General features: G+C 40.5%; 1 protein-coding gene across 3 annotated transcripts in view; it reads right to left on the bottom strand.

The window, feature by feature from the left end:
- Positions 1-12,882, bottom strand: part of CPSF2 (cleavage and polyadenylation specific factor 2) — a 43,964-nt gene that overhangs the window by 29,846 nt on the left and 1,236 nt on the right. For 2 of the 3 annotated variants that reach the window (XM_003832778.7, XM_014347690.5), the window contains exons 2-6: positions 9,665-9,723; positions 4,719-4,901; positions 1,676-1,835; positions 1,491-1,596; positions 350-479 (exon numbers count right to left, since the gene is read on the bottom strand). In XM_003832778.7, coding sequence (XP_003832826.1) covers positions 350-479; positions 1,491-1,596; positions 1,676-1,835; positions 4,719-4,867 — 545 coding nt within the window. In that variant the 5' untranslated portion in view covers positions 4,868-4,901; positions 9,665-9,723. Of the gene's footprint in view, positions 1-349; positions 480-1,490; positions 1,597-1,675; positions 1,836-4,718; positions 4,902-9,664; positions 9,724-12,882 lie in introns of those variants that run through there. The other variant, XM_063596386.1, reaches the window with a different exon arrangement.

Below are 12,882 nucleotides of genomic sequence, written 5' to 3'. Positions count from 1 at the left end.
CACGTTACGAAACAAAAGAACAACCCATCCACAAAGTTGTGTTAAATAGCAGGTCAAGAACATGTAATTTGATACGTAAAAAATTCATCTCCTTTGCAACATCTCCAGGGAGATACCCGTTTTGTAGAGTGTATACTTAACCTATAAATTTTTTAAATCTCTTATGTCTTATACCATACTTTCCCCCTTACTATGCAAATAATTAATTTTGAAAACATTCCCTATTTGACGGTTTTAAGTTGCTCTAAATTTCTGGTAACCAAAACAAAAACTGTGTTTCTTATTTTTTCTCCAAAGAATAAAATAATACCAATTGCATTGCCTTTAGCTTTTCTCTTGATATACCTACATCTCCCTCTTGTGGTTGAAGTCAACTGCATAAACAATTTCTTCTTCTCCATCTTTGACTATTTTCCATATTGTTCCACCTATCATATGACCAGCTGGCAGAGGTGTGATAGACAGGCCATGTCCTTTACCTATGTCAACAAGATAACAATACTCAGATTTCTTTTACAACCCTAAAGAAAGGTTATTTATTTCTCAACTATAATATTTTAACAGGTAATACTGTATATGCAATAATACAAATTTCAAAAGTAAAAATGCATATAGTGAAAGCAGGCTTCACTCTCCTGTCCCCCAGCTACTTCACTCCCTCACTAGAGGCAAACATTCTTGTTACTATATTATGTAATCTTGTAGAGTTATTTGTGCTTATAAGTACAAGGCTAGAGATTAGATTTAAAAGCTAGTACGCTATTAAATTATTTAGTATGAACTAGCAAATTTTAATGTGTATTTTGTATATACAATTACCAAATGTTTCCATTTTTGCTAACGTCTAAACTAACAGAATAATTTAAATCTCATTGTGCTAAAGAATTTATCCTGCAGAAAAATTAACTAGAAGCAAAACTGTTGAGACTGTTGTTATTTCTGGGCTAAATCTTCAGAGTCCATTATTGCACCATTTTATCAACGCCAGGGTTCGTATCTATGAAAATATCTAATACAATTATCTCTGTAGATGATAAATATAGACTTAGTATAGGACTTCCTAATTCAATAATAAACTTTTTAACGTCCGATGCTAGAATTCATTATCTACTCTGCTGCCATAGCACTTCATTTACCCCAATCACTACATTTAGCCATCTCAGCTACTTTGTTGCCTCAGTCTAACTGTAAGCTCTGAGGAAGAGGAAATGGCCACATTATCTTTTGTTTATTGTACACAGTAAACACTAAATGAGTTTTTCCCAAGTTAAATATCAAAAGGCCTGAGCTATTAACATTCTGTTAGCATTTTTTCTGAAATATTTTAAAATTCAAATGGAAGTTAAGAGTTCTGTATCAAGGCAGAATGTGCTAATTTTTTTATTCTTCAGACCATAATGCCTATAATTTTCTCTCTGAATTCTCCTCGGTATTTTCCAGCAAGTTAAACCCCATTCGTCTAAATACTTACTACTGGAAATTCTTTTTACCTTTCAAATTCACAATCTGAGAGAATTTTAGCTGTTGTATTTTGTCAAAGGCTGCATCCACATCATCTAATGTAAAGAGTGTAAAATCTTCTGTATTGTGTCGAGACTAAAAGAATAACACAAATAAAGGTGAAAAACAATCACTGAAGGAGTGCTAACAAAATTTTTTTAATTGCTTAAATTACCTGATAAAGATCATACATGAACATCTGTCCCATTTTATAAACAGGAATGGTTGCATAGATAGCACAGTTCAGACCCAACTTTCCGACAGCATACGGGAGGGCACCAAGGTGGAGAGGATCAGGGTGAGACAACAGCACTGCATCAATCTGGTGAACATGCCTACAAGAACACAATCCAAAGGACTACTTCTTGAATCTTTTTAAGGGTAAAGACAGAATATTCAAAATTATTCACCAATTCTGGATTGAAGACTACGCTGGGGCAGAAGAGCAAAACTAAGAGCTAAAATTATGATTACCTATGAATTTCAATTATTACTACCTGTGCTCTCCATAGCTACAAAAAATGTGGTATAAGGTACACTTAAATATATGGTGTGTACACACATTTTAAACAGAAAAGAAGGCCATGTGTGATGGCACACACCTGTAATCCCAGCACTTAGGGAGGCCAAGGCAGGCAAATCGTTTGAGCTCAGGAGTTCAAGATCAGCCTGGGCAACATGGCAAAACACCGTTCTCTATAAAAAATACAAAAAAAAAAAAAGCCAGGGGTGGTGGCATGAGCCTGTAGTCCCAGCTACTTGAGGGGTGACATGGAAGGATCACTTGGGCACAGGAGGTTGACCTTGATGAGATCATGCCACTGCACTCCAGTCTGGGTGACAGAGTGAGACCCTGCCTAAAAATAAAAACAAGAACAAAAACAAAAAAGAACAGTAGACACCACAAGTAAGTTGATTTTTTTTTTTTAGATGGAGTTTTGCTCTTGTTGCCCATGCTAGAGTGCAATGACGCAATCTCCGGCTCACCACAACCTCTGCCTCCCGGGTTCAAGCGATTCTCCTGCCTCAGCCTCCCGAGTAGCTGGGATTACAGGCATGTGCCACCACTCCCAGCTTATTTTGTATTTTTGGTAGAGATGGGGTTTCTCTATGTTGGTTAGGGTGGTCTCGAACTCCCAACCTCAGGTGATCCGCCCGCCTCGGCCTCCCGAAGTGCTGAGATTACAGGGGTGAGCCACCACGCCCGGCTGTAAGTTGATTTTTAATAGCTATCCTGCATACTATTTTTTTTCTTTTGGAGATGTAGTCTCGCTCTGTTGCCCAGGCTGGAGTGCACTGGCGCAACCTCGGCTCACTGCGACCTCCACCGCCCGGTTCAAGCAACTCTCCTGCCTCAGCCTCCTGAGTAGCTGGGATTACAGGTGTCTACCACCATACCTGGCTAATTTTTTTATTTTTAGTAGAGACACACTTTCACCATGTTGGCCAGGCTGGTCTTAAACTCCTGACCTCAGGTGATCTGCCCTCCTCCACCTCCCAAAGTGCTGGGATTGCAGGCATGAGCCACCACACCCAGCCTCACTTAACTCTTTTTGTTTTTTTTGGTTTTTTTTTGAGACGGAGTTTCACTCTTGTTGCCCAGGCTCTAATGCAATGGTGCGATCTTGGCTCACTGCAACCTCCGCCTCCCAGGTTCAAGTGATTCTCCTGCCTCAGCCTCCTGAGTAGCTGGGATTACAGGCATGCGCCACCATGCCTGGCTAATTTTTGTAATTTTAGTAGAGATGGGGTTTCACCATCTTGGTCAGGCTGGTCTCGAACTCCTGACCTCAAGTGATCTGCCCACCTCGGCCTCCCAAAGTGCTGGGATTACCGGCATTAGCCACTGTGCCTGGTCGCAAACTATTAATTTAAGTTCAAGAACTCAGCTTAGAATTTCAGAAATTATTATTGGCTGGGCATGGTGGCTCAGGCCTGTAATCCCAGCACTTTGGGAGGCCGAGGTGGGTGGATCGCCTGAGGTCAGGAGTTCGGGACCAGTCTGGCTAATATGGTGAAACCCTGTTTCTACTAAAAATACAAAAACTTAGCCAGCCGGGTGGTGCATGCCTGTAATCTCAGCTACTTGGGAGGCTGAGGAAGGAGAATAACTTGAACCCTGGAGGCGGAAGTTGCAGTGAGCCAAAAGCACGCCATTGCACTCCAGCTTGGGCAACAGAAGTGAAACTCCATCTCAAAAAATAATAATAATAAAAGAGAAGAATTTCAGAAATTATTAAGGAGAGGATATTTATATGGCCACATACTTATAATGGATTTTTGTCCCAGCTTTTTCGCATAGTAACCACAGACAGTTTTGCTAATTGAATAGTAAAACTTCAGTTAATCAGGGAAGCATATGTTCTCATCGACACAAGAAATTAATAAAATGGTTTGGATTTTATTTCTCAAGTTCTAAAGTTTTTTAAATATTTAAGTCCTCTTCTCTTGCAAAATTAGTATAATACTGCAAACATCATTGATTTTTTATTTTATCTTATTTTTTTTTTGAAACAGAGTCTTGCTTTGCGCCCAGGCTGGAGTGTAGTGGTACGATCTCGGCTCAGTGCAATCTCTGCCTCCTGGGTTCAAGCAATTCTCCTGCCTCAGCCTCCCAAGTAGCTGGGATTATAGGTGCACACCGTCACACCCGGCTAATTTTTGTATTTTTAGTAGAGTTGGAGTTTCACCATGTTGGCTAGGCTGGTCTCGAACTCCTGAACTCAAGTGATCTGCCCACCTCAGCCTCCTAAAGTACTGGGATTGCCAGCGTGAGCCACTGTGCCCAGCCCATAATTGATTTTTTTTTTTTTTGATGAATCAGTATCTCATGGTCATTCTGAGAACCAGCTGACAATGTTAAGCATCAAAAGATGTAGAAAGTAAGCTAATGTGATCTGACCACAGAACTTTCACATGGAAAATGTTTCCTCTTCTCAAATTCTTATGTATTCTTGTTCTTTCCAAAAATTAGCATGCAAAAGTTTCTACTGAAATTCATTAGCTTGAGATTTTGCTGAATTTCAACAAGCAAAGCTTATAAGTCAATCAAAACTTTACAAGTTAAAATGTCACTATAGGTTTTTGGCATAAGTAAAATTAAGCCTTTTGCTATGAACTAGTGTAAAAAGGCAGTATTTATCACATCGAAATGGTATTACAGTACAGAAAAGAGAAGTTGATTTAATAAAAACATAGAATTATGAAATGTAACTTACTTCCTCAGGGAATCAATAATATCCATAGAAAAGTGCTCATCCCAGCCACAGTCCAATAAAAATCTAAACTCATCAACTTGGAGAAGATAGCAAAGGGCAGATTCTTCTTGGACCCCAGAAAGGGTAGTTAATTTGATAATAGACGTCATTTTTTTTGGTCCAGAAACAGCAAGCTAGAAGGGTCTTTCAAATGAAATGAAAACATAATTAAACCTAAAAGCACAGTCTGGCATATATAATAGACAAATTGATTAAAATTATTTCAAATCTTTAAGTGCATAGAAATTCCATTAACACGAAAAGCAGTTTAAAGGCCCATTTCCATCATTGCCAAGTTTACTTTTTTTTTTAAAGTGAAAGCAAGTTTATTAAGTCACTGCCAAGTTTAAAAGCACAAAGATAATCTTAGACATAATGAGCCCTTTAGTGGCTCCCTAGTGGGGTAGTGAATGTTGCAATCAAATAGACCCATATATGAATCTACTCCTATGTGATTTGAAGCAAGTTAATTAAACTTTCCTCACCTATGTATCTCAGTCTATAAAACATTAGTATAAGTATACATGTAAAAACAATGTTGAAGTATTTCAAATAATGTATAAATTACCTATAACAGATACTACTGCATCCAAGTTCCTCAATAAATAAATGTTTAGGAATTAATGAACTCATCCTTCAAGGTGAATCTCTTCCTCTTTTATCTTGCTTTGTGATGGCACTGATTTCACTGTATTACAATGATTAGTTTACATGTCTTTCCCATTAATTAGACCAGTGGTCCTTAAATAGACCCCCTTGAGAATCTGATAAAAACCTATGGACCCTCCCCCTCCCCCACCAACTCTCAACACACCCAAACAAAAAACAAGAGTACATATACACGTAGAAATTCACAAACTTTTCAGGGAGTTTAACATTAAGAACCCTTGCATTGGAATGTGAGCAACTGAAAAACATAGGTGGCATATGTTTGCAACTCCCTAAATAGAACCTGATGCACGCTCCAACATATATCTGATGAAATGCAAATTGGGATGCCTACTACATATATTTCAGGAAAATATAACATGAACACATCTACAGGCCAGGCACGGTGGCTCACGCCTGTGATCCCAGCACTTTGGGAAGCCGAGGCAGGAAGACTGCTAGAGTTCAGGAGTTTGAGACCAGCCTAGGCAATGTAGTGAGACCCTGTCCCTACAAAAAAAAAATATAAGAAAACTGGCTGGTGGCATGTACCTGTAGTCCTAGCTACTCAGAAGGCCAAGATGAGAGAATTGCTTGAGCCCAGGAGTTCGAGGTTACTGTGAGCTATGAGTGCGCCACTAGACTGGGCACAGAGTGAGACCCTAGAGTGTACCCTAGACTGGGCAACAAAGTGAGACTTTGTATCTAAAAAATAAATAAAATAAAATATATACATTTTTTAAAAATGGGATTTAGAACCTGGAACTGTGTGCTATTAAGCAGAAGTTATGAAAATATTCATTAGCAAAGTTCAACTCCACAGCAACATTTCAGATTTTAGCTCCCTAAAATAAATGAGCTTTTCCTGGCTAACTATGCAAGTAGGAGAGAAGGCCACCAAGTTACCTAATAATTTCTTACCACTACTCAAGGCCATCAACAAACTAAGGTAAACTGAATATCCACCTTTCGTAAGAGGCTGACAGGGGCTGCTAAACCCACCACATCTCCCAGCCTTGTTTATCTGAGTGACAGCCAAAATCACAAGACTGCTAGGTTATCAATTATCAACGATGTGTACGTCTCCCAGTAAGACCTAATCCCCTACCTCTTCTCCCTCTCAAATCCTTTCAGGATGCTCTCTGGAACTGTGATCATACTCACCTGTAACTGCAACTGCTTCTCTGAAAATTCTCTTCACCTGCTTGTCTTCCCAGGTACCTGGCTGTTCCCTAATCATACTCTTCCTCTTACGGCCTTCTCAAGGTTTTTTGTTGTTGTTGTTGTTTTAACTTCTTGTACCCCCTGTACTTGAAAAGCAGGAGGTATGTGTTCCTTGCTCCTCACTGCAGCTTCTAAACCATGTCTTCTCTGTCCTCTTTCAAATAGTCTAGTCCCATTAAAGCTCTTGCCACCCAGCAGTTCACTATTAGTCTTCCACATTTCCTCTTCACTATGGCATCTATTAACCTGGCCTCATTCACTGAGGACTTTTACATGACCCGTTGTTCCTCTCAGTAACTTCAATACTGACCTGTTGGTTCCTTGACTTCCTCAACTCCAATAATCATTTCACTTCAGCCACCCACCACTACGATTACACCCTAGACCTTATCACTACCAGTAACTGTTCTACTTTCAAAATTTCACTTCAAGCATCTCATTCTCTAACACCTTACTTACTCTAGTATTCCCATTGCAAAAATCCTCTGGGGTCAGTGGTATCTCTCTAATTCGCTGACTACTTTTTCCCTATCCATGACCCCCTCCTGTTTTTACTCAGGTCCTCACCTTCAATTCATGATCTGTTAACATTATTTGCAAACACTCAAATCTCTTGCTCCTCTAGGTACTTCTCTCTACTAGGCTGGCAAAACCCCACTCCTGATTAACTCCAATCGTGCGGGGAGGGGGGGGGATGGGATATGGAGGAGAATTACAGCTGTGCTATTTGCTTTTTTTTGAGACGGAGTCTCACTCTGTTGCCAGGCTGGAGTGCAGTGTCACGATCTTGGCTCACTGCAACCTCCATCTCCCGGGTTCAAGTGATTCTCCTGCCTCAGCCACCTGAGTAGCTGGGACTACAGGCATGCACCACCACGCCCAGCTAATTCTTTTTAGTAGAGACGGAGTTTCACCATGTTGGCCACAATGGTCTCGATCTCTTGACCTCATGATCCACCTGGCCCATATTTTTCTTTTTTTTTGAGACAGAGTTTCACTCTTGTCACCCAGGCTGGTATACAGTGGCAAGATCTCAGCTCACTGCAACCTCCACCTCCTGGGTTCAAGTATTTCTCCTGCCTCAGCCTCCCGAGTAGCTGGGATTACAGGCACCTGCCACCACACCTGGCTAATGCTATTTGCTCTTTAAATTCATGGCCAAAGGCCTCAAACAGGCCGTTAAGTATTACCCTTCAATCTGACTTTTCTTAGTAGGTTGACTTTCAATTTCTGAGACTACTACTCCACACCTCCTCCTCTTTGTTCAAAGATCACCCATCCCTCCCTCCACCCTAGTCTCAGCTGATAATCTCATTTCATTCTTCAATCAGAAAATAAAATTAGACAATAATTTCTCATTTTCCAGATACTACATCTATTAACCTATGTGCATGTACACTGTTGGTTCTCCTGTTGTATAGAATAGTCCTGCTCCCATCCAAGGCCAATCCCTCTATGTGTGCCGTTGATCCCATTCTTATTCACCTTCTCAAAGACTTGACATCTTCAGTCATTCGCTCTTTCCCCTGCATCAACGTATCACTGATGTACCATTCCCACAAGCTTATAAAAATACTCTAGAATTTCCCAACTTATAAGAACCCTCTCTTAACCCTTCAACCCCCAACAACCACTACATCATTTTTGGGTTTCCCTTTCACAGCAAAAGTTCTCAGAATATTTGTCCACAGATACATCTCCACTTCCTCACCTCCCATTTGCACTAAGTCTGAGAAGCCAGAGAAATGTCCATTGGCTTAAGTTGTATAGAGGTTTATCAATGACCTTTATAACACTTCCAGTGATATACTTTCATAACAACTCATTATATTTCTCAAATTTTCTTCTCTCTTCACTGTGACCAAAACCTCTAACTTTTATATATATTTTCCCTGTCTCTAATTTATTGAGTCATTCTCAGAGGTAGTCATTCTCTGACCACCCTAAAGTCCTTCTTCACATCCATTACAACATCATTCTATTTCCCTCAAAATACTTAGTGCTCTCTAATTGCTACTTATTTATTTACTTGCTTTGTCTGTCACCTTCTCCCCTCCTGTGTCCACACTGGAATGCAGACTCCATGAAGGTAAAGACCTTCTCTGTTTTCATCACAGTTACATTCCAGCGCCTCCACAGTGCCTAATATACAGTGGTAGCCGATAAATGTTTCTTAAAGGAAGGAATGGGGCATGGCTAGTATTAAATAAGCTCACTGTCCTTACCACACCATAAACCAGAACCCATCCACATGTATTTGCCCTTGCTTGGAAGAGCTCTCTGAGTACAGGAGTTGGCTTGATCCATTTTTTTATCCTTAGTACATTAGCACATCCCTGCACATAGTGGTTGTTCAATAAATAACCGTTGGTAAGTTAAAATTTAAAATATATTGACTTGTTTTTGTTTCCTGAAACAGGATCTTGCTCTGGTACCCAGACTGGAGTGCAGTGGTGCAATCATGGCTCATTTGCAGCTTCAACCTCCTGGGCTCAAGTGATCCTCCCACCTCAGCCTCCTGGGTAGCTGGGACTACGGGCACGCACCACCACACTCGGCTAATTTTTTGTAGAGACAGGGTTTCACTATGTTGCCCAGGCTGGTCTTTAACTCCTGGGCTCAAGCGATCCACCCACCTTGGCCTCCCCAAATGCTGGAATTACAGGTGTGAGACAGCACGCCTGGCCTTCATGTGTTCTTATTTGGGGTACAAAGACATTAATTCTCTATTTGATGAAAAATGTTTATAAATACAATTTTGGAAAGGACCTTGGAAATTATCCCTGTCAAAAAGCTTACTGTACCACAATTATATTAATGGCCTAAGGGAAACTCTTTTCTACTTAAGTCTTCCTTAATTCCCACTTTCTTCATTTAGATTATGAAGTAACATGCAAGGTATCTTGCAGCTAGAACTGAGTAAGTTCATATTAAAACTGTTTTGCAGACAGACCAAGATTTCAACAGATGAAAAGATATTTTCACTATAATTATTCATAATAAAGCTATATCTTTATCAAACATTCACTACTTACTGATATCTTAGTCGTATATATGATGAAACACCAGGAATTCTGAAGAGTTCTTTATTAATCTAAAAAATAAATAAAAGCCTTATGAATGTGGTATTATGATTTCATTCTGTTTATAATTATGGTGTTTAATTTGTATCTTGCCCTAAGGCATCAGGAGCAGCAGCAAGTAGTATAATACGTGGTCCTTTTTTAAAAAAGAGATCTGTCATAATTTTAGGAATCTTAAGCTTACATAACAGATAATAAAAGACATAAAAATATTTAGGAAGTTTTTTTTTTAAGTTGACATTACCTTATGTTATTGAGAATCATAGAAGAGGTGGGATTTAAGATTACTCACTAAGGATTGGTAAGACACGGGTAGAAACAAAGAGAAGGTACTCAAAACAGAGGAATAACAGGAGTAAAGGAATACCAGACATCTCAGATCTCTACACTTTTGAGTAAGTTTTAAAGTACCAGTGAAAAAACTAGCCTGGAAAACATTCACAAAAGCAAAAAATAAAAGATAAGGCCTAATGAACAGAAAGGGGCCAGATAGTGAAAGGCCTTGGAAACTTGGAACCTAGTCCTGCAGGCAACAGAAACATTTTAAGACTCATTATCAAGTAGAAAGATGGCATGATACAGGTAATTCTGTATTTTGGGGATATTCGCTGGTGTGTATGATTGATGAGATGATACAGAAAGCAGGGAGATAAAAAGCGAAAGTATTTAGTGGACCACCCCTTCCTAACGTTACTGATTCTATCTTGTGACCAAATTTCTTCAGTCTCAAATTGTATTTCATAGCTCTGCGACATGAATATATTAGTTGTTATCTAAGTAACCAAGGCTTGAAATGCTACATGCTGATTCTTCACTTCTGGGACAGTCTATTATTACCAGCTCCTGATTATTCTTCCCTCAGGAACGCTTTGCACATCATTCCCTTTTTATCCCACTGCCAGTACCCTAATACAAGAAGGGCCTCACTACCTTATGTTTGGGTTTCTCAGTTTCTCTGCCTCCAGTCTTTCCTCCCTTCATCCAACCTAAACATTGCTACCAGATTCATCTTCAGAAATACCCTGCACCTATTACCCCTTGCTCAGAAATCTCTGAAGGCTTCTTACTGCTTGAGAAAAGACAAACCAAATGCCTTAACTGGCAATGGAGGTTGCCAGGAAGCCACCCTGACATCACTGCTCAATGTCTTCAGGCCCAGCTCATGTTCCACCTCCTTACAAATTCCCACATCTAGTCTAGACTAGAACAGCTCTGTCAACAGACATATAATGCGTGCCACAAATGTACTTTTTAATTTCTTCATGGCCACATGGAAAAGTGAAAAAGAAACAGGTGAATTTTAATGTATTTTATTTAACCCAATAGAACCAAAATATTATTTCAACATGTAATCATGTTGAATATTTTACATTTTCATATTAAATCTTCAAAATCCACTGTGTATTTTATATTTACAGCACATTTCAAATAGACTAACCACATCTGAAGTGCTCAATAGCTACATGTGGCTAGTGACTATAATAACAGTGCAGATCTAGACTCCAGACCATAAAAACCAATGCTTTACACTATAGAGCATCATGTTGTCACCCCTAAAGTGCAGGTTGGCACCATCCTATGTTTATGTACATGTCTCAGACTAAGTTTTAATAGTATTGCCAACCATTTACTCTCCCAGACTAAAAACTCAAGTCACCTTCTTACCATTAACTTAGCAGTCAGCAGGTGAATCCCATTTGACATTTACTTAGTGTCTCTCTGACCTCCTTTATGTCCTGCCTCCATGGAGGCCTCATTGCCTTACCTGAATGATTGCCAATTTCCTTTCATCTAGTTTTTCTGTTCCCAGTTGATCCTCCATATAGCTGTCAGAGACCATCCTAAAAAAACAAATATCCTCCTGCTCACTCCTTGCACAAAATATCCACTGGATTCCTGGTAACTACTGAATAAAATCTAAACTCCCTATTGGAAACCAAGATCCTTCACAAGCTGATCTTAACCTACCTCTTGCTTCACCAATCACTCGTGCACTAAATGCTCAGGCAGGTTGATTATCCCACTCTCCCTAAGTATGCTAAAGCTTCTCAAAGCTCTGTATTCCTGTACTGAATCCCGAAATTACCTTCTCCTTTTGAGCTCAGCAAATTCCTTTTGATGCTATATGACCCAGCTCACATATTTACTCCTTTATAAAGCCTTTTTGTTGCCCTAGGCAAAGTTAGTTATTTTGTTATAAAGGAGGCACATAAAGTATTTGTTGAATGGATGTTCAATGTATAGAGGAGTAAAAGTGATCATCTTTGTATATCCAATACCAACTTCAGTGGTCAAGGCAGCATAAATGGGTACTGCAAGAAGGAATGAAGCCTCATCATATCATAAATTCCTTCAGAGCACTGGTTTTGACAGATACTACTTCATCGCAAATATCTCACAGTTACTTGCCCTCTTAATAATAATCGTGCATGTTGCCGGGCGCAGTGGCTTGCGCCTGTAATCTCAACACTTTGGGAGGCCGAGGAGGGCAGATCACTTGAGCTCAGGAGTTCCAGACCAGCCTGGGCAACATGACAAAACCCCTTCTCTACTAAAAACACAAAAAAGTAGCCGGGCGCGGTGGCTGCGCTGGTGACCCCAGCTACTTGGAAGGCTGAGGTGGGAGGATTACTTGAGCCCAGGAGGCGGAAGTTGCAGTGAGCTGAGATGGCACCACTGCACTCCAGCCTGGGGGACAGAGCGAGACCCGGTCTCAAATAATAAATCGGCCAGGCGCGGTGGCTCACGCCTGTAATCCCAGAACTTTCGGAGGCCGAGGCAGGCGGATAATCCTGGCCAACAAGGTGAAACCCTGTCTCTACTAAAGCTACAAAAATAGGTGGGCGTGGTGGTGCGCGCCTGTAGTCCCAGCTACTCGGGAGTCTGAGGCAGGAGAATCACTTGAACCCGGGAGGCAGAGGTTGCAGTGAGCCGAGAATCGTGCCACTGCACTCCAGCCTGGGCGACAGAGCGAGATTCCTTCTCAAAAATAAAAAATAATGACCGTGCATGTTGATGACAACTAAGGTGAACTAAGCAAAATCCAAGGGAAAACAGAGGAGTTTGGGTTAGCCCTGGAGCTCACTGTGTGGGGAAGGCTCTTCCCGGTCAGTTGAGGGAGAGCCCCAGTTTCACACTGGGGTTGCAAGGCCGGGCATGGCGGCTCACGC

This window comes from Pan paniscus, chromosome 15 (assembly GCF_029289425.2).
Source record: "Pan paniscus chromosome 15, NHGRI_mPanPan1-v2.0_pri, whole genome shotgun sequence".
Classification (NCBI taxonomy): domain Eukaryota; kingdom Metazoa; phylum Chordata; class Mammalia; order Primates; family Hominidae; genus Pan; species Pan paniscus.
The sequence above is the reverse complement of the archived record's forward strand: the minus strand, read 5'-3'. Positions and strand labels throughout refer to the sequence as shown.